Source organism: Anarhichas minor, unplaced genomic scaffold (assembly GCF_050575085.1).
Source record: "Anarhichas minor isolate MPS153535 unplaced genomic scaffold, ASM5057508v1 ptg000007l, whole genome shotgun sequence".
Classification (NCBI taxonomy): Eukaryota; Metazoa; Chordata; class Actinopteri; order Perciformes; family Anarhichadidae; genus Anarhichas; species Anarhichas minor.
Window position 1 is genome coordinate 8649010 of NW_027466453.1, and position 21040 is coordinate 8670049.

General features: G+C 45.5%; 3 protein-coding genes across 4 annotated transcripts in view; 1 reads left to right on the top strand and 2 right to left on the bottom strand.

Annotated features, from left to right (window-relative positions):
- Positions 1 to 693: 693 nt before the first annotated feature.
- On the bottom strand, positions 694 to 7363 carry retreg3 (reticulophagy regulator family member 3). Of its 2 annotated transcripts, XM_076085312.1 has the most exons (10): positions 7210 to 7363; positions 6716 to 6991; positions 5203 to 5309; positions 4883 to 4913; positions 4663 to 4789; positions 4219 to 4303; positions 3566 to 3703; positions 3298 to 3380; positions 2975 to 3107; positions 694 to 2882 (listed from the first exon to the last, which is right to left on the bottom strand). In XM_076085312.1, the coding sequence occupies exons 2-10, from the start codon at positions 6961 to 6963 to the stop codon at positions 2347 to 2349; spliced, it is 1488 nt and encodes a 495-aa protein (XP_075941427.1). In that variant the 5' UTR covers positions 6964 to 6991; positions 7210 to 7363; the 3' UTR covers positions 694 to 2346. The 2 variants fall into 2 exon arrangements, with proteins under 2 accessions (XP_075941427.1, XP_075941420.1); XM_076085305.1 differs by lacking the exon at positions 7210 to 7363 and having other exon boundaries at positions 6716 to 7197.
- A 1415-nt stretch (positions 7364 to 8778) lies between these two features.
- On the top strand, positions 8779 to 14688 carry tubg1 (tubulin, gamma 1). The gene is made up of 11 exons (XM_076085324.1): positions 8779 to 8964; positions 9349 to 9461; positions 9663 to 9830; positions 9946 to 10014; positions 10958 to 11037; positions 11113 to 11239; positions 12073 to 12159; positions 12512 to 12661; positions 12764 to 12916; positions 13006 to 13167; positions 13608 to 14688. The coding sequence occupies exons 1-11, from the start codon at positions 8916 to 8918 to the stop codon at positions 13803 to 13805; spliced, it is 1356 nt and encodes a 451-aa protein (XP_075941439.1). The 5' UTR covers positions 8779 to 8915; the 3' UTR covers positions 13806 to 14688.
- Positions 14689 to 14963: 275 nt separating this feature from the next.
- plekhh3 (pleckstrin homology, MyTH4 and FERM domain containing H3) overlaps positions 14964 to 21040 on the bottom strand; it is a 30726-nt gene continuing 24649 nt past the window's right edge. The window contains exons 8-13 of the mRNA XM_076085333.1: positions 20766 to 20973; positions 20493 to 20620; positions 19822 to 19942; positions 18920 to 19408; positions 18561 to 18752; positions 14964 to 17165 (exon numbers count right to left, since the gene is read on the bottom strand). Of these exons, the coding sequence (XP_075941448.1) occupies positions 16995 to 17165; positions 18561 to 18752; positions 18920 to 19408; positions 19822 to 19942; positions 20493 to 20620; positions 20766 to 20973 (1309 nt within the window). The 3' untranslated portion in view covers positions 14964 to 16994. The remainder of the gene's footprint in view (positions 17166 to 18560; positions 18753 to 18919; positions 19409 to 19821; positions 19943 to 20492; positions 20621 to 20765; positions 20974 to 21040) is intronic.

Below are 21040 nucleotides of genomic sequence, written 5' to 3' on the forward strand. Positions count from 1 at the left end.
ATACTTTTCTTTGACTTTCTTTAGTTTGAGTTTTTTTTACATCCTATACTATGGTTGTTTTATTGACTGTTTAGACATACTAGTTTAGCAATATAAAAACACGTACCTGTTGATAGAGTGTAATACGGTCTACCTATCACATAAACTGTTCGATATAGTGAATGATTTCCTTCAGGAAGTTGTCCCAAAGTTTCACAGCCTATAATTCCATATGTTTTTGTTGATCAGAGACTTAAAGTTACTACAAGGAACATTAATTTGTGTCAATCTTGCCGGCCCCTGTGGACGAAATGCGGAGCTCAGCTCCTGGCTGGATGAGGAGACGGTGCTGCCGGGTGCTGAGCTCTTCTTCTCTCGCTGTGAAGAAGAGGTCGAAGGCTGCAGTGAAGCCTGATCCGGGTCTATCCACTGTGAACTGGTCTCTGCTGGAGTCTCAGCTGAGAGAGTTTCATCCGATTTCACACGCACTCCGACCTAAGGGCACCGATGACAAGCATTAAGAATAACTGTATAGATTAGACAATCTTCTCACTAACTTATGTCGGTCATAGAGGGACACTAGTATACATTTGAGACCGTTTCATAACCAGTTAAAAGTTCCTCACGGTAACTTTAGGAACCGTCTCAAGAGCTTTATCTGAAATTACGATTCACCTTTCAACTCCTGTCACTTGAAATAACACCCAAGACAGATTTAATTGCAAACATTTTATTCAATAAGATTTGCACATCAAAACATATCAAAACCAGTTTACAGAGAAGAATATACACTACTATGCACATAAACATCATCACACTGACTACAGATCACTCACACTGAGGAACCGAATCAGCAACATTCTGGTTAACTGAGGTCAGACCACTCGGACCTGATCTATTTCAGCCTAGACGAACCAGCAAACTCCTCAACAGTGCACATCTGTATCTACTTCACCGTCTGAATGTGAATCCAGCTGGTTTTTTTCTATTGTGTTAAATAATAGTTGCTGCTATAATTTTCCTCTCAAAATATAATTAAAGAGAACAATGGGTCTGTTAAAAAGCATTTTCTCATTTAAATAAATCTCAACTGTGGCTCATTTAAGTTTGAAGTGCCATTTCCACAGTTAAGTTGTGTCTTACTGACGTGGTTTGTCCATCAAACGGAAATCAGGCTGACCAGCACATAAAAGCCACATCAAACCTTTACCAACACTTTTTTAAAAAGGATAGAAGGATAACTTTCTATACCCAATTTTGATGTAAACATGTTCCCCCATTAAAATAGTAAAATATCTCTGTATTGAAGAATATCAGATTTTTCTCTTAAAAAGTTCAGCATGACCATCAACTACATGAAATACAAAGATGGTAAAAGTTAAAGAAATGTGTTTAAATATGACTTTTGAAACACAAAGCTGATTCAAGGTATTAAACACAGACATATTATGCTATTGAGCTGTATTAAAAGGCAGGGAAATGAAAACATACTCGCATAGAAATAAGAAACAGACCTCCTCCTCCTGGGGCACAAGTTCATGAACACAATGAACAGCAAACATCAGGTCAGATATCAGAAGAATGGGACAAAAGAAGCTCCAAAAACGCATGAAGATGTCCCCGTATGTTAAGACAGCAGAGACGCAAACAAGTAAAGTGAACTGAAACTTTTATGCAAATATTCTTCATATTCATTATGGAAGAGAATCACTGTCCAAATTCACTACTGCTGACAAGAGTCTAAATAACGTTAATTTAAAATCTGTAAACCTGGAACAAAATAAATCAACTATCAGACTACAGAAGAGCAAGAATATCGACAGCAACATGAGCTGCTGGTTCTTTGAAAAGGGACACAAATGAGGGGTTTATTTAGCTATATCGACTATTCCAGTGACTAAAGAAACTATAACATGTAATGATGTTCCATAGTGTCATTATCAAAGTAATCAGCTCAACCAACAGGAATGTCATATTTGGTCCCATGTTAAATAGCCCTGTATAGTAAAAAAGATCTTATGGGCACTGTTCTTTATTCTTAAGTAATTAACAAGTGCTCGTGTAAATTAATTACAAGACTGCGACACGGCTCAATAATGCTGGTTAATATTAATAATAATGTGTTTAATGTATGTTGTTGCATTTCCCATTGCTCAGCCTACAAAGTAAGAGTCTGGATGGTCAGGGATTAAAAGTAAGGGAGGAAAGAGTGTAGGAAAAATAAAATTAAAATCTTCACAGTGATAATCTGATGCCAATTAGAAGCAGGGCTGCTGGAACCTAAAATCATCTCACACAATCACAGCTCATGAAGTTGCACTCACGCGCACACACACACACACACACACACACACACACACACACACATTACTGTGGTTTACCTAGCAGGCTAGACAAGAAGTTAGACCCCTGGCTCTCTCCCCGTCTACTACTCCCTCCTCCTCCAAGGGGATCCATCTGGTTCAGTTCAGACTGATCCAGCATTTCAAAGTCCTCTCCGTCCAAGTCCGTGTCCAGCTCGGAGCTGGACTGCTTGCGGTAGCTTCGGTGGGCTCTGGCCCTTTGAGGGCCTTCTCTGCGAGGAGGCCGAGGTTGCAACGCCCCGGCCAGCGCTGCCTGGATCATGTTGCTGGCGATGACTCCGGCCAAGTCTCCGGCGAAATCGGAGGCAGGTGGCAGCCCGCTGAGAGAGAGTTCTGAATCCAGGTCCTCCTGGTCCGAGTCCAGATGAGCATCTATATCCAGCACTGAGGCCCGGTAACTAGCTAGCGCGGACAGACTCAGCAGACCTATGCTCGTGTCGTCGTCGTCGTCGTCCATCAGAGTGGCATCGGGGTTGATGGAGGGGAAGCCTAGGAGGTCTCGAGCAAATGATTCCTCGGCGTCACTGTGTCTGTCGAGATCTGACCAAAAAATACAGACGGGCACGCAGTGAGGGACAAGAACCAACAGGAAAATAAAAGGAAGAGAACATCTGGAACACCTGCACACTTACCCTCAGAGCCCTCTGTGAGCGGGGTCTGGCCACGCGATAGGTTAAATGTCCCATTATCGGTGTAGGACACCTCAGCATCAGAGTGCTCAGAGTCGGTCAGAGCAAGTTCTTTAGCAACAGTAGCATCATCGAACTAGGAGAGACAGAAGAGGGAAAAATGTTACATATTTTACAAGTTGTGTGTGTGTGTGTGTTTATATAATGCCTGAGGCAATAACATCTTATTATGAGGCACAATAAGATGTTCCCTAACATCAATATGAACAGAATAAGTAGCGGATTAATTAAAATATCAAGAGACTTTGGGAGTTAAACAGACTTACTGATGGGCAGAAAGCAGCCAACTCTTCCTCCTCGCTATCGTTGTCTTCACCCGAGGCTAAGCCGCGGAGAGGCCTCCGCAGGACTGCAGAGAGGAATGACGTACATACAGACAGCATGTTTACATTTACACTCATGAACAGTACCGCGTCATCAGTTTAACAAGTGGAACCAAAGTCCAAATGAGCAGCCTGAAGACATCACGTATAGGTAACGCAGTAAAATCCGAACCATGTTGAATTGTTCTTAGATTAGTGATGCAATACTCACACTGATTATCAATGGGCTTTGACATCATGAAGCCACAAACACTGAAGTCCAGTCTCTGCAGGACGGGATCCAGCTTCAAACACACATGCTGAAAAACCCTGTGATAGGCTCCCAGAGGAGCCAGGACAGTAGCCCACACTAGAGAGGAAAAGAAAACGTGTCATTAGGAAAACAGGAGGGACTTCTGTTGGGGTCGTTTAGTACAAAAACAGCTGTGTTTGTTTACGTTCGGTACAGATTCAGTTCCTAGATTACTCTCATCACTTAAGACACAAGCCTGTGAGAGCCTCAGTAGAGAGACAGACAAAGTGGGGTAGAGGGAGCAGCAGTGGGTTGTTTCAGGACGTCAGAGGAGAAGGCCGTGGCAGCTCGTGCCCCCCCGGCTCGCCAGTCCACACTGGTTAGAGGGTAGGAGATTAGCCCGGTCTCACTCTGACCTCCTTTGCTTTCTGCCTGGCTCCACTCCCTCCCTCCCTCCTTCCTTCCTTCCTTGTGTGCCTCATCCCGGGCTTTTTAATCACCTCACAGGCCAGGCTCTGGTACTGGAGCCCCACAGATCTGGTTTCAGCACACATGTATTTTTAAAGAGGACTAAGTCAAGCCGAGTTTCTGAGGGATCTGTAGTTAGAACCGATTAAACCGCCGGGACTCACCAGCAGAGTAGGAGAGCACCAGTCCAGGAATGGAGCTGCCAACCACAGCCAAGCAGCTGAACACTCCACAGGTCAGCATGCAGAACTGACACAGAGCAACAACACACAGGGAGTCAAGTCAGCACCTAGAATACTAAACATATACACATGTACCATATACATATAACTATGGTACATGATGTCACATCTGATGCTTACAACCACAATAGGGCTGGACAACATGTTGACATTCACTCATTCAGTCACAATTATCATAATCACTCCAATTATAACATGGGATGAATTGTTGTGCCTAGTTTGAGAATAATTACTAAGATTTCAACCTGAATGACTTTAAATATACTTGAGATTTTGCATGATTAAATGTGTCACCATACCAAAAACAGATGATGAGCTATAAACAGTATATAGGTTTTTTTTTTCCCTATTGTGTGTGGTCCTCACCTTGCCAGGCTGATGCTGTTTGTACTGCACCACACTGGATAAGAGAAGTGCTCCACTGACCCAGGCCTCAGCGATGTGGTGGCACAGCTCAGGCACACTGAGGATGCCCGGCTGCACCAGACCCCAGCTAGAAGACACAAAGAGGGGGAAATGATTAATACCTTTATACCAGTATTATTGTTGGTATTATCTTTTAAGGTGGTTGGTTACAGTAACAAACCTCTCAGTTTCTGAATCGTCCAGGTTGCTGACTGTGTAGAGAGAGAACATTCATCACTTTAAGAAACATACGGAGTGTGCAACATAGAAAAAGTACAAATTGTGTTACATTTTCTTCTTAAACGTTTCACCACTTTGATCTCTTGGTGTGTGTGCGTGTGAGAGACACAAGTTCAAAATCAGGTTATTAACTGTTTTTAGATGCAATAGAAATCCCTTTCCCCGCAGACTGATTACATATCTACTCTGACTAATCGCATCTGTTGCAAATGACAGCAACTTGAGGAATAATCTATCGTAAAAAAAAGCAACTTCTATCACCTCCAATCACAGGCCAGATCTTATTTCTCCAGGTATCAACACAGACGACCACAGCCAGACCAGAAGCCAGCAGGAACAGCAGGCGCAGTGAGGTCAGGGCGAAGAACCTGGAGGGGAATAAAAACACAGATGAACGGACGTTACAACACAGACAGAGCAGTAACGATATACAAAGCTCATTAGAATGAAACCACAACACCTGTTTCCTTTATTCAGAATGAAGAAAAGGGGAAGTTATCCCTCCCTCTGGTCTGTGTTACACTCACTAGTTATTAGTTAGCCACTTACTTAGGAAAGAATGTAACATGTTTATGACCAATAAAGACAGTGTTGACAATTAAATGTCCTATTCACTTTCAATGGAAGAGCTAGAGGCTGCTTCTAGATATCGCAGGTGTTGTTTAATGCGGTTCCATCTTTGAAGGAGTGTTGTCCTCAACACTTAAAGTCCCGATGTGTTGCTCCACTTTCACATCACAAGACCTCGTAATGTGTTGACTACGACAATGTTACAGGATTCAGCCAATCGGCAGAGATTAACAAAACAAAGAGTTTGTTGGCAGAGACGAGAGGTGCGTGTTGGTATTTGGGGCAGCAGTGCAATTAGTACAGTAAGTTAAAAAAAAACATAAAATGTAATTGTCTTAGTAAATCTAGCCCTATGCAAACACAACAATATGTACTTGTACTACAAATTGATGCAAAACAATAAAATGGACCTGTTGATAAATCCTTAAACAGCACTTTTTGGAGACGCATGTCATTGTGTGGTGGTTTAAGATTTAATTATTTTGTGAGCTGTGTCCGTTTCCCACTTGGTGCTTTAAAAAGGGAAAACAAGACCACCTCAGTGAGCAATGCCTCGTCATCCTTATTGACCGAATGCGTCCGCACACACGAGGAATTTGACCCCGTTTTCTTGGATGCTCACTACGACACGTGACACGTCCCAGTCCCCGTTGACCCTGCGGTTACCAGACAACCCTCTTAAGCCAGTGAGCCACGGTCGCCCCCCTATAATAATAACAACAATAATAACATAATAATAACACAGTCACCTAATTTAACCAAATCTTGGCCTCGTGGACTACAGTTCTGGTCTCAGGCCTGATCACACCTGGAGACATACAGGAATAGACTGCTATTCACTGACACGTGCTCAATACCTCACTAAAATGACATTCCTCTAACTTCTGTGGGGACAACACATTGACTTGTAGATTGCAGAGGATTGGTAAAGCGGATGACCCCGCGGCACCACGCTGTCATCGAGCTTAAGGAAACGGTAGGAGTGTCCGTAGAGTCTATAAATAGAGCCACTAGTCAGCCATCTGTCTCGTCTTCAACTGACAGGTGAAGCGTTTGTGTGAAAGCACTAGCTGTCACGCGGCCACACCTGCTGACGACCTCTGTATTGTCTAAAAGCAGGTTGCTATGACACTGGTAAACACGAGCTTTGGAAAACACAACGAGTTAGCCATTCAAATGTGCTAAAGTAAGAGTTGTAACTCACCAGAACACAACGTTGACCGCGGTGTAGAGAAGCACACACTGTAGAGGTCTCTCCCACACCAGGACGGACTGTAGGTAGGTCAGGACGGGCTCGTAGGGCCCCAGCCGGGACTGAAGAGCCGCTTTGACCGCCCGGACATGACCGTCTCTCTCGCTGGAGCACGGTCGACTCCGCAGGCAGACACTAGACCCTTGCTGGACAGAGCAATCGTCCGCGGCTGCGTCTCCCGTTACACCAGTGTGCGCCATCTTAGCGTCTATAGTCGATACAGTCCGCCTGTCAAATAAAGACATTAGTGGAAGCAGGTAACGTTACATGCGGAGCGCCACGGAGCAGCTCCACTCACAACATCGGCTAACAGGTCTCGGCTAATGAATTGCTAAGCTAACGGCTAGGCTAAGCTAAGCTAGCTGTATCATCGTGATAGCGTCTAACACTAAACACTACATTATAATACAAGCGAGCATGTTATCAAAGACAGTGATGACACGTACTATTTCGGCATTTTTGAAGAAATGACGAGCTCTCTTCACAAGCTGACAATATGGCGTAACCTGTTTTCTGTTTTTCTGAGTCCTCAACAGCCAATCAGAGTCCCTTCAGGCCCTGCGTCATGCTGCGTCCATGTGCAATGGGAATCATTTGTTTTACATTGACAAACATGTCAGCAAGCCATCATGAAAACCTCTTTTAAGTTAAAATTGTCATGTATCCATTTTTTTGTCCTTTATAATTTTGCATGGCTGTGTACGAACCAAATAAAGTTGAGCAAATCAAATATATATTTTGCTTAGAGGCTCCGTTGTTCGATTAAATATGTTGCAGTTTGTGTGCAATGAGAGGGTGATTCCATTATATATATTCTGAATCACTGAAATGTCAGAAAAACGTCCCTCGAGCTGTGACCCATAAATGCAACAGAGGTCTGGTTACACAAGTATCTTCAATGTAAAAGTTCGTTATTGTGTTATTTAAAATATTGATTGTACATATTTTAGATGGAAAATTGGAAAATTGTGTACGCTACTGTGTCTGCCTTTAGGCTTGGCACCATAAACTGTTATAAGAAGAATATGGCACTGGAGTTGATGGCTTATTAAAAGCATTAACTGTATTTATAAGTTGTCTACAGTGCCACCCAGTGGTCACAGTGTATAACTACATCCTGCTGTAATGGCTTTATTTCGAATTACTTAACCGGAAATAATACTATGCTATTGTGTCTAACTTGATTAGCAGTTTTCAGCTACAGTTACACTTTGTGACCACAAGGGGGCAGAAAAACTCATGACTATAGATGCACTATTTACTGTATAGTCATGAGTTTTTCTCAGTTTTTCTTACAGGCAGAATTTACAATACAGCTGGTGCTGATTGTTATGATCAGATTAAACATTAAACGCTCTCAAAACAACAAAAAAACAAACTAAATTAATTTTGGATCAAACATTTATCTCTTTATTGTAGAAGCAACAGCATTTGTCACAGTCATACAACTACTCAGCTCCCTCCAAATCTGGTCCATTTAAAATAGCCACACACACACACACACACACACACACACACACACACACACACACACACACACACACACACACACACACACACACACACACACACACACAATATTTATATTATTTTACATTGTAAATTGTGTCTGCTGTTTTCTTTAACATGTCGTACCCCTCTCTCTTTTAAAATACACAGATATGTAGTTACACAAAATGGCCACTGGAGGGCAATGAATGAACAGTCCATCAACTCCGGGAACGTCAAGCTAGAAATATTTATACTTCCGGCAAAGACTTTCAAAATAAAACTTTCAAACCACCGCAGGAAACAAATTTAAACCAGAGAATAGATGCAACCTTCATGGCTTTCATGTGAAGTTGACTTGTAAAAGCGAGGATTCCCTACATTTTGCCTGGATTCTCTGCATGGAACATTGAAATGTGTTGAAAAGTCTGCTTTATGACTCGACAAACTCCGACACAGTAGGCGGCGGTAGTCAGCTTTATTATGGCTAATCAACCCACCTATACACAGCAGAAGAAGACTGCTTGGAGCGTCACATCAGCACCAAGCGGGAAGCAGCGCGCTGGTGGTGGAGCAGTGTGAGCAGTAGTCGACTTTTCTTGTTTTGTTTAGCTAGCAAGCAGGCTAGCAGGCTAGCTAAATAAGGAGCACCGGAATACCGAAGATGCCTCGGGAAATCATAACGCTCCAGCTCGGACAGTGTGGAAATCAAAGTACGTGACCGACGAGATGATTGTTAATATTGCTCTATATCCCTCTTCTACGTTAGCCAATGTCCGACATTTAAGTTAGCTAGCTAGGATGATCTGTCACACGAAGGCGTTAGCTAGCTAAATCTAGCTAAAATCAAAATATAGCGAACATAAACAGCGACAGCGTGACCTAGGTTAGCCTACGAGTGGGTAACGGGACCTCTAACGTTACAAGTACAAGACACGTTACCGTTAACTGACGTTACCTGCGTGTGCCATTCAGACAACAACGCAGCTTATGATAACGTTGATGTGTATAATGTTTGTCTATTTAAGATCACAAACGGCTAATTAACGTGACCTAACGTGTTGCTAACCTGCTCCTCCCTCTCTGTTTTTTTGCAGTTGGTTTTGAGTTTTGGAAGCAGCTGTGTGCAGAGCATGGCATCAGTCCAGAGGGGATCGTGGAGGAGTTTGCTACTGAGGGGACCGACAGAAAGGATGTGTTCTTCTATCAGGTAACATTATCGCTACAAAAAGGAGTATCTTTTCTGCTCACCATGAAGATTGTACGTTCAGTCTTTGTGCAGCAACATTATGTGCCACTAGATGGAGTAGTTGCAGTGTAAACTGAAGTAACTTAGACTCTGCATGCACACACACCCTCAGAGACTGTGCAGTGTCACCAGATAACTCCTGGTTATTCCTAACACTCACAGGCTGACGATGAGCACTACATCCCACGCGCGGTTCTGCTGGATCTGGAGCCGAGGGTGATCCACTCCATCCTCAACTCTCCGTACGCAAACCTTTACAACCCGGAGAACATCTACCTGTCTGAGCACGGAGGAGGCGCTGGGAACAACTGGGCCAGCGGATATTCACAGGTGATCACCGGGAATGAAGTGTTCCTTTTTGGAACCCTGAAATACAACAACAACAACAACAAACATGTAATACATCTACAATTCTGCTCTGGTTTTTATCCTTTCCCCTTTTTAGGGCAAAAAAATCCAAGAAGACATCTTTGACATCATTGACCGGGAGGCAGATGGCAGTGACAGTCTGGAGGCAAGTCTGGAATAAAAAAAAAAAAAACTGATTTAAAAGTACCGTGATATTGTTGCGTGTAGACAGAAATATTACAAAGCATAGTCAACTTACACTCGTACCCCAAACATGCAAGAAAACATCAAAAGCATTCATCGTTTGTAGTTCATGTCAGATGGAACATGTGGAAACGGCAGGAACTTTGTCCCGAATAATGGACACAAGCATGTAATAAAGCCACCACTCCTACATGGCAGCACGGTACCCAGACTGGCTCAGACAAACAGGAAACGACTTGTTTGTGGTTGTTTCGCGTCTTTCGGTGACATTTTGCAGGTGTAGCTCTTTGGCCCCGGGGCCTCTGCCCGGTAGGCCCGTTCAGTAATTCATCAAAACATGACTTGCATCTTTTATTGCGGTAAAATAGAAACCAATGACTTGATCTAAACTATGTTAAAATGGTGCCGGTGCCTGACATCCTAAAACTAGCAGAGCCCCACACACACGCCTCACTATTATTCTTAGCCTCTTTTTTTTTTTTTTGGTGAACTTCATCCAGCTGCCAGCCTCCCATTAAAGAAAACAAAAAAAACACTCACATTTCCTCTCAAGCTCTGCAATTTCTGTAACTCATTCACATTATGACCCCACATTCTTATTGAGTGTGTGCATCGGATAAGAAGGTGGGGCTGAGCTGCCGTGAGCGTGTGTGTGTTGGCAGGGTGTGGCGTGGTGATAATAGCCGGGCGAGTGTGGAAGGCAGGTATTACCGGGCTGCGTTTGGGGGGGGGAGGGAGCCTATTTGTGAGGTGGGGCTGCACTCCCATTTATATAACTGCCAAGGGCGAGAGAGGCATTTGCTCACCCACAAACATTTGGCTTTTTCTGGAGTTTACAGTGAGCTTCATACACACGTGGCACATTGCTGGAGCTGTAAGCGTGAGTAACTGTTTTGTCTTTGTAGGGATTCGTCCTCTGTCATTCCATCGCTGGGGGGACGGGCTCGGGGCTTGGATCCTATCTGCTGGAGAAACTCAATGACAGGTCAACAAACAGAAGTGTGTGTGTGCGTGTGCGTGTGCGTGTGCGTGTGTGAATACTATATATTCTGATCTGCAGGTACCCAAAGAAGCTGGTGCAGACGTACTCCGTTTTCCCAAACCAGGATGAGATGAGCGACGTGGTCGTTCAGCCGTACAACTCGCTGCTCACGCTGAAGAGGCTCACCCAGAACGCAGACTGCGTGGTGAGCAGCTGATTAATCCCGTTGCTTCGCAACGCAGCCGTGGCTCTAAAACAACCTCCACGAGACGGCTTAAAACACACTTTCACACAAGCCCGCGGTTAGCTTGTCAAAATACTACATTGGAGCTGAACTGCTCCTCTGTCAATGAGCTGAAACAGGAAACAAAAAGGATCGTTACTTCACCCTTTGAGTGGGTTCACAAACAGACAGCATACAATAAAAAGAGAGAAAGCTACACAGATGAATCCATAAGTAGCTCTTTATGACATTACATCTGTGTCAACGTCCATACAAATGTGTCACAAATATGAATAAGAATAATAAACGTCAGCATCACAACGATAATGGGCCCATACAATATCTAAATATCGTCGACACCACCCCCCTAATAAGGAACTCCTTCTCCCGTCAGCAGACGATCCCACTTCTCCTCCTCACTGATTGTGCAACAGACTAATAAAGAAGCAAACTGCAGCGCCAGCAATCAAACTGAATAAAAGTCAGTCTCACGTTGGTGATTGTGTTAGTCTGAGTTGCTCCAGCGGTCTAATGGTGTTTTCTCTCTAATACCTACTTCCTCCAGGGTCATGCATAAGGCCCTCATGTCGATTAAGTTAGCCAGAGAGCTAATATAGTCTCGGCCCCCCTGTTGCAACTGTGTTGCCCTTTAAGAGTCCTCACACGGACACCTTCTTGCTCTTTCTTTAACATCGGCAGCAGTCGATTGACCTACTAAGTGTTTTTCTTTTTTTGCTGGAGGGAATCTCTTCTGTTATCTCTTCATGTGTCTAATAATAACCCTCCTGTGTGCGTGTGTGTGTGTTGCACATCAGGTGGTGTTGGATAACACGGCTCTAAATCGCATCGCCACCGACAGGCTGCACATCCAGAACCCCTCGTTCTCTCAGATCAACCAGCTGGTGAGTTGTTGCAGCCTCCACCTCCTCCCAGTTGTTTTCACAGCTCGTCAGTCAGCAGGGGTTTAGGTATACCCGACTACCGGGCTGTGTTCAAACAAAGGCCAACGTCAAGACCGGCTCCACTAGACTTCCAAATCGACGAGCTTCAGAAACTAGTTTGGCGAGTCGGTTGCACGTCGGACCGGATTGCAGCTTACCTTAAAAATGAGGCGCTGTCAAGCAAGCTGGCTCGACAGGAACCACACGTGGAGATTTTGAAATTAATTAATTAATCTAACTCTTAATAACTTCTGTGTAAGCTTAGCAGACTGTAGTATATATTTAACTGAGCTGTACCTTCACACACACACAGGTTTCCACCATCATGTCTGCCAGCACAACCACGCTTCGCTACCCGGGCTACATGAACAACGACCTCATCGGCCTGATCGCGTCCCTCATCCCCACACCCCGCCTCCACTTCCTCATGACTGGCTACACACCACTGACTACCGACCAGTCGGTGAGTGACAGAAGAGCATCGGTGGGGCTGTAATGGAATGCAAGCTTGCAGTTCGCGGGTTGATATTTGAAAGTCCCTGCGATGTTGTAATCTGTGTTTCAGGTTGCTAGCGTGAGGAAAACCACGGTGCTGGATGTGATGAGGAGGCTCCTGCAGCCCAAGAACGTGATGGTGTCCACGGGACGAGAGAGGCAGTCCAACCACTGCTACATCGCCATCCTGAACATCATCCAGGGAGAGGTGGACCCCACGCAGGTACGAGCGCACGCGTGTACGGTTTCAATCTCCATTTCTATGTATTCCAGACGGCTTAAATCACTTGTTTGTACTCTACTGTACAATAGGTGCACAAAAGCCTCCAAAGGATCCGGGAGCGTAAACTTGCCAGCTTCATTCCCTGGGGTCCCGCCAGCATCCAGGTGGCTTTGTCCAGGAAGTCGCCGTACCTGCCTTCGGCCCACCGAGTCAGCGGCCTGATGATGGCCAACCACACAAGCATCTCCTCTGTAAGTGCTCATCTTAGGTGTTGCGTCACCGCAATCTGTTCAGTTACATTCTCCGCCAGTGTGTATTCAAACAGTTGAGACCTGTGTCTGTTCTGAGACAATACTTGAAGGATATGCATTATCGTAAAACGGCAGCAGTTGGAGGGGAATTCCACAAAAATTAGGTTTTTTTTTGGAGATTGTCATCCTGTCGAATTCCTCTTTTTCCGCCTTTTAGTGGTTTGAAACGTGAGCTGTGAAGTTGAGGGAAAATGCAGCCTTGTGATGTCATTAAATGACTTCCTCTCTTTATAATGCCCAAATTTGAAGTGAAGTCATAAATTTCGTTTTCGTTTCTGGTAACACAGAAGTTAAAAAAAAACAGTCTTCCAACTTTTAAATAAGTCCCGAGTGAGAAGCTGAAACGTAATCGCTTACGCTTGGTCTCTGCTGTCCCGCAGCTGTTCGAGCGGACGTGCAAGCAGTACGACAAACTGCGGAAGCGGGAAGCCTTCCTGGAGCAGTTCCGCAAGGAGGACATATTCAAGGACAACTTCGACGAGCTGGACAACTCTCGCGAAGTGGTCCAGCAGCTGATCGACGAGTACAGCGCGGCCACGCGGCCCGACTACATCTCCTGGGGAACGCAAGAACAGTGAACAGACTAGTGTGTCTTTGTGTCTCAACTACAATGGAGTCGGCAGCATACATGCGTAGCTAGTTTATTCTAACTCGATTTCTTCACTTTTCTAATTATTTTCGCCCACACATGGGTGTCCCACAGAGACGGGTAATTGGCTGTAGCTGCTTCTCTGGGAAAGAAAGACTTATTGGCTTGTTATAGTGTTAAATAGTATAACATGATTGTGACTCAAATTTGAAAAGAGACCGATGGAAGCTGTGTCACAGCCGTGAGATTCTCAAACCCAGTTTAAATAAAACAGTGAAGTGAAAGTAAGAGTTTTTCTGTGCAGAGAGCATCAATACATCTTGTACAAAACAATCTATAAACGTCTGTTAAGTGTGTTTCTTCTTCTTCTTCCTATATTCAGCTTTCCTGCCCTGTAGCCTATTTTCAGCAATGTCAGCCAACCCGTTGCCTTGTTTTGCTCTATTTTTGTACTGAGTACAGTACTACGTTTATTTGTGCAGTAGATTTACAGGAAAGCGTCCACAGCCTACGACATGACTGCCTCGAGTGCCCCCCCCCCCCCCCCCGGACATGTCTGTCTGCTGCTGACACACGTTGCTCATTCGTTCCCGCTGTACGTGACCAACAACAATGTCAAGTGGGGAGTTGGGGCGTGAGCCAAAAAAATGATGTTGACATTTCAACGGCGTTTGTCAGGTACAATAGAAAAAGTAACAGTTTGCACGGATGAACAAGAATGGATTTCATGTTAACACTTCATCTCTACGCCTGTAAATATACTCTTAACGAAATGCTGGTTCACTGGCATGCTCTGTATTAAATGTACTGTTTCATGTTGCTTGGCTCATTGGACCGGTTTGAAATGATGAATAAACAAGTTTTCTACAATTTTCCATTAGTCCCACCCTATCTGCAAAATGATGAAACACCACTTTTCCCCTCACCTGGATCTGCAGTGTTCTGGTGGCCGTTCATCTAACTCAGTTAAGGCTCATTACCGCGGGGGAACGTGAAGGCACTTGGCAACGTTTGCTCAACCGGCCATTGTTTTTAACCTTTTATAAAACGTCTGGTTGAAAACAATAGTCCAGTCGAAGCACATTTCCTAAAAATGAAACAAAGGAAATGACGGCTGAGGCTACAAAACACTACTCGACACTCAATATATGGTAAAATGGTGCTGTTTTTTTATTAATTACATACAGTATTTATAGTTTTTATTGCACTTTCAAGTTAGTTAAAAACAAACAATAGTGCAATTAACTATACACACACACACACACACACATTACATTAAAAAGGTACCATGCAGCGTACGAACAAGCTTAATACAAAGCAACGACACGGGCAGTTTGATTTATCTGCTTTTCAAACTTGGGAGCTCGGAGCTGCCTGCAGCTGCAGTAGAAAAAGCAAAGACCTGCTCCTGAGCAGGAGACGGGGCCGGCTGTGCAATGACTCGTCAAGGCCTTTCATGGTGAGGCTGGTTGTCGCATGGGGGTCGTGTAGCAGACTCTACTCTAAAATGATATTTACAAAGCCCATCTATGGTATCAAACTCTTAAAAGGTAATCATCGACATTAAAAGAAGGAGTACAACGTATACAACAGGATGTCTTCATATCTGTCTGACATTCAAGTTTAAAGAGAAATTCGTAAATGTGAAAACAGTCAAATATAGATTGGGGGGATTTTACAGCTTTTTGGGGATAATTTATTGTTATAAAAAAAAAAAAATAAACATCTTTGGTCCATGCTTTAAACCCATGACTCGGCGAAACTTTGGCTTCACAAGAATACTCAGAGTGAACACAAAGATGGAGCTACACATGATTTACACATCTGGACTGCTTTTAAAGGAGCAGAACCAAAAGCTTTTTATGGCTCTTGGTTTAACCTTATATCAAAACACATCTGGGTCTGCATTTAAGACATAAAGAACAGTAAAAAAATAGCAACGTTTGCATAAATAATACTACAAAAGCACCCATGGCCTGATTCAAAAGGTTTCTGTTTAAATAGCAGGGGACTGATGTGGAACTGCACGGTAAATACGGCGTCACTTCTTAAATGATCCAGATGTCTGACTAGGGGTTTTATGTATACTCAGTTTCATTTCTTCCATTATTTTTATTTATATATATATATATATATCCTTTTGGTTTTCTGGTTTTTGGTTTTCTGTGAGACAACATTAAATCAGATCCTGAATGTGTAATCCAGGAAACGTTTTTTTCTTGATCAAATAGACACACACACACACACACACACACACACTGATAATCCCATCGGTAAGAGTCTAGATGGCAATGGCAGCCAAAGTGACTTCGCTACAGAGTTCAACATCTGTTTCCAGTTCCAAGTTCACATGGCTGACTGCATCAACAGTTCCAGGTAATGCAAACCGGGCTGAGACCTTATGAAAACGGACCGTCTCTGATGAACATGTCAGCATAAGGGCACGTGAGAGAGTGACTGAGTGAGTGTGTGTGTGTAAGAAAAAGAGAGAGAGCCAAAGACAGAGGTGTGTGTGTGCGCGTGTCACTGAATGTTCCCAACACTAATCCAGCAGTGCATGAGGGACGAAGGCCTTCTAGGAAAGGCAATACAAATATGGCACACTATGAGAGAGAAGAGAGAGAGCGAGAGAAGAAAGAGAGAGTAGTGTTTTCACTCTAAGCCATACCTTCATGATGGGAGTACCACAGCTTATTGTTGCCATAAGTCCTAGCTGTGATGCCATCTCTCCCTGATGCAGCAAGGCTCACGCCAACGTCTCACATTGTCGAGGGGGGGGGGGGGGGGTGGGGTGTTGCCATGTTGGGTAACAGAGGTGGTTGCGCGACAGGATGGGGTGGAGGGTGTGTGACAGCTCATCAGCAACCGCATTGGTTTCTGTGGGTTTCTGACCTCACTTGCAAAACAGAACCCCCTTCCCGTCCCGTCCCGTCCCCACCCCCCCCACCCCCCCCCTCCCTCCCTCCTCCATCGGGCCATCTCCTTCAGCTGGAAAGCTCAGCAAGGGTTTATTTTCACGGATGGGGAGCGAAAACAGCCCTCTCTTTGTTTTGGCTGCCGTGCCGTTCCCAGTGGAGGAGGCGTGGTGCCCTGAGGACTGGGGCTGGGCCTCATAGGGGCCACGTGGAGGAGGACGATGGGGGGGTTGGGGGGGGGGGTGTCCGGCTATGGGTCTCCTTCAAACTGGGTGCGAGGGCAGCTCCAGGAGGGTGTGTTTGTGTGTCGAGGCTAGGTGATGGAATCCCACCCCTGTGCTTTCTGTTATGGTGATGTCCGCATCTTCCCCTTTCCCTCGCTGGCGACGGATGGCACTGAAATACGCATTCATCAGCTGCATGATCTCAGTCAGCTGTGAGAGAGAGAGAGAGAGAGAGAGAGAGAGAGAGAGAGAGAGAGAGAGAGAGAGAGGTCAGATTGGTGGCAGTCTCAGTGTCTGTCTGGCACTGTCACACGAGGGTGGAGACGGATGATGTCATCCAGCTGGATCCTCCAGAAGCCAAGGATGATGTTGTTTAGCAGATTTTAGAGGACACACACACACACACACACACACACACACACACACACACACACACACACACACACACACACACACACACACACACACACACACACACACACACACACACACACACACACACACACACACACACACACACACACACACACACACACACACACACACACACACACACACACACACACACACCCCTTGATCAGAAAAAAATAAGCATTACACGTACTTGGATATTTCATCACTTTGACATATTTTATTCAGCACCAGAAAAAAAAAGTACTGGCACTGCTGAGGAGTTCATCTGTCTCTCTGCTACCCTGACCTTGGTGGACATGACCACCAAACCACCATAAGCCACCGTGACCATTACCCTTACTTTAGTCCTGCTAATGCTTGCCTAAACACGGTGTGTGAGAACATAGAGTAAAACAGTCTCCAAGTTTAAACCAAAACCTACTCTTCAACTTTAACTGTCACCCTATGAATGAGCAGCAAATCTCGCCCTTACCCTCAACTCCAGGCCCAACCACAATCACCCCCTGCCATTTCGTTCTCTCTCTCTCTCTCTCTTTTTTTCCCCTGCCCAGTAGCTGAAAACGCCCGCACAGTCATGTCAGAGCAATATGAGACCGTAAGGTCATAAAAAGTAGGAGCCTTACTGGGCTCCGTTTCAATTCGCCTGTGCGTCCAATAAATAAATAAAAGCCACTTTTGTGCCCCATGAGAGATCACAGAGGGATTTTTTGTTTCCGCGTGGGAAGATGCAAGCTAATCTGCCCCGTGAAAGGCAAGATTTGTTCTCTGCTTAAAAAAAAAAAAAAATGTCTGTTTGGAAGAACATCCATGCTTCTGAGAAATGTTGCCTAATATTTTAATCCAACCACTGCAATAAAACTCACCCCCCCAGTTGCCATTTAATGCCAGGATATTAGACTTGTGGTGGTTAGCATCGGTTGGAGAGCAGGGGGCAGGTTGTGCGTTCTCTATTTAGACCAAATTAATGAGTGTTTTTAAAGTGGGTCAGAGAGCTGGAGGGGGGGGGGGGGGGACCTTGAGCAGACAGCATGCTTCTTTCACTTACTCTGCAGAACATTGCATGGTGATAAGGCCACTTGGCCCTGCGCTGTCCACAAACTGAATCCTGACTACAGTGGAGATAGCGTGTGTCTAAGCTCAGTGGAGAAACAGCTCCACTGACTGTATATGATAACCTGATAGCCACTATACCTTGGTGGTTTCAAACAGCAGATCCCGATCCCCAGCTGTGATCTTGAAGGTGTTGCTATCAGATACGCCGTAAGAACAGATCTGGCCATAAGGGAAGGACTCCAGGGCCTCTGCCTCTCCCTGCCGATACAGAGACACGGATGTAGCAGCTACACCCAACCACAGCTTCTGGGAAAAACTCCCTGTCGAACTCTGGGGGGGGGGGGGGGGGGGGGGGGAGAGGAGAAGGTAAGCAGATGTCAGAACAGCTCACAGCTATGCTTTGACTCATCTCAAGAGTCCAAGTGACTCTTCAGCACTGAGGGAGCAAAATCCTTTTAGTCCAACAATAAAACCAAAGCGGACCCCACAATACTCACAATGTAAAAGTCCACTTCATAAAGAGTGCATCCAAAGCCCGACCACTGGCGTGCAATTGTGAGGTAGGCAGCCATACTGTCCCTGCGGCTGTAGCCGGCCAGGTCTTTCCAGCGCTCCAAGATGGATCCCATGACAGCTGCCGCCTCCTCCTTCAGCCGGCTCCGCAGGCGCATGTCCTGCTCCACCTTCTGCTTGTGCGCTGCTAAAGCCGTGTGGCTCCACAGCGTCCCTGCCAGGAGGCCCGTGGGGAAGCGCTGTGCCGTGTGGCAGTCCTGAGCCGCCACCTGGCAAGGAGGCATGGCTTGGGGCGCAGAAAGGGACACGACGACTCGAGCCTCGAGCATGGGACCTGGGTAAAGCTCGTCCAGAGGAGGGCAGGGGGCGTGTGTGCTGAAGTCACCCATCAGACACTGAAGCCTCAGGGAAGCTAAGGCCTGCAGGTCCTCATCACAGGTTGGCAGCTGGCCACGCACCACCATCTCATGGCACTGCAGAGCAAAGGCCAAAGTGAGGACAAACCGAGACCGAACAAATTTGTCAGTTATAGCCTCAGTCCTGCCATCAATCCCTTCTACCCCACCTTGTTTTATTTTGTCCCATAACTCTTTTATGGGAGTCCTCAGGAAAAATGTTCTAATGAAGCCAGTGCTGGCTGCCTTTTACCCCCTCTGCACTACAGCCAGTGCTCTTAGTCATGCACTGTGCTTTATTGCAATCACAGCCTATAAGACGTTAATGATTGTCAAGTAAAAAAACGTAATAATCCAATGAAACGCGAGGAATGAGTCACTGCAGAGCAATGAATTATATCTCATTATCAGCACTGAAATGGCCTCGCATACCAAAGACACTTCTCCGAGGAGGACTCTGCCCTTTGAGGACTTGCGTTCTGCTACATTACCTGCTCAAAGAGGAAGAGATACTCAATGCTGTCCACTGATATGCTGTCAGCATCCAACAGGCAGTAGAGCTTGAAACACAGCTTCCATTGGGATTTAGACTCAGACTCTTTGATGGAGAGGCTGTACAGAAAAGACAGAAAGGGAACAAATATACCAAGAATTAAAACCCTAGATGGTAATATGTTACAAGATATTGCCTCCTCAATGTGTAATAATGTTGTTTAGTAACGTTGCGGCAAAAAGGTCGCTTTTATTCCAGCTGGATGCATTATCGTTTCATTTGAAGCTTTGCCTTGTGCAACCAAATGACATCAGCTTCACCTTGGCTGTTCCAGCGACTGGCTGGCTTTGCTGACAGAAATAGTGACACAAGTCCAGTTTCCCAGTAAGGTGTCATGTTTGACCAACAAGACCAGACAAGGTCACCAGTTATCAAGGCTACTGGATAACGCTCAGCATGGGAGTTGGACCAGCGAAGATAAATGTACAATCCACCGCTCTGTTGGCATTCATCTAAGGTGGTGACACATAGATAAGAGATTCCTGCCAGACAGAGACAAAGTGTTTTGATAGCGTGTCTGTCTGCTTGGTTTTATTGTGTCTGACCCCCCCCCCCGGGTGTCTGTCTGTTCTGTTTTACAGGGTGAACACGGACAATCGCTTTTCAAACCTGGTCAGGATGTCTGCGATGAGAGCGCTGCCAGCGACCGGCTGCTCCCACAATGCATTCTGCTCGTACAGAGCAAACGTGTTCTTGCTCTCCTGCAGGCCGAGCTTCTGCTGCATCATTCGAACCACCTGGTGAGGGGGGGGGGGGGGGGAGGGGGGGGGGCGACAGGAAGTGCGTTGAAAAGACGGGCGGACACACAAACACGGTTGAATTTTAGCTGAAAGATTGACAAAGTTGTGCTTTGCAGTGGAATACAGTTAAATGTGCCCAAACCTCATTGGCCGTAGTGTGCGAGCTGATGAAGAGCTGGCAGGATAACGGGCCAGGATAGTGCACAGTGCACAGCATCTCCTGTCGGCTCATCAGCATCTGGATCTCCTCCCAGGATGGCACACACTCCCGACACTTGGTCTTCTCCAGAGCCTCGCTGATGAAAGACGCGTAGTTATCCATCTCAGACTCGGGTCTCTGGCTCTGGATCCTGGAAGAAAGAGCGGGAGTGAGACGGGTGGATGCGCGTCGTGTGTGTGTGTGTGTGTGAGCGCATT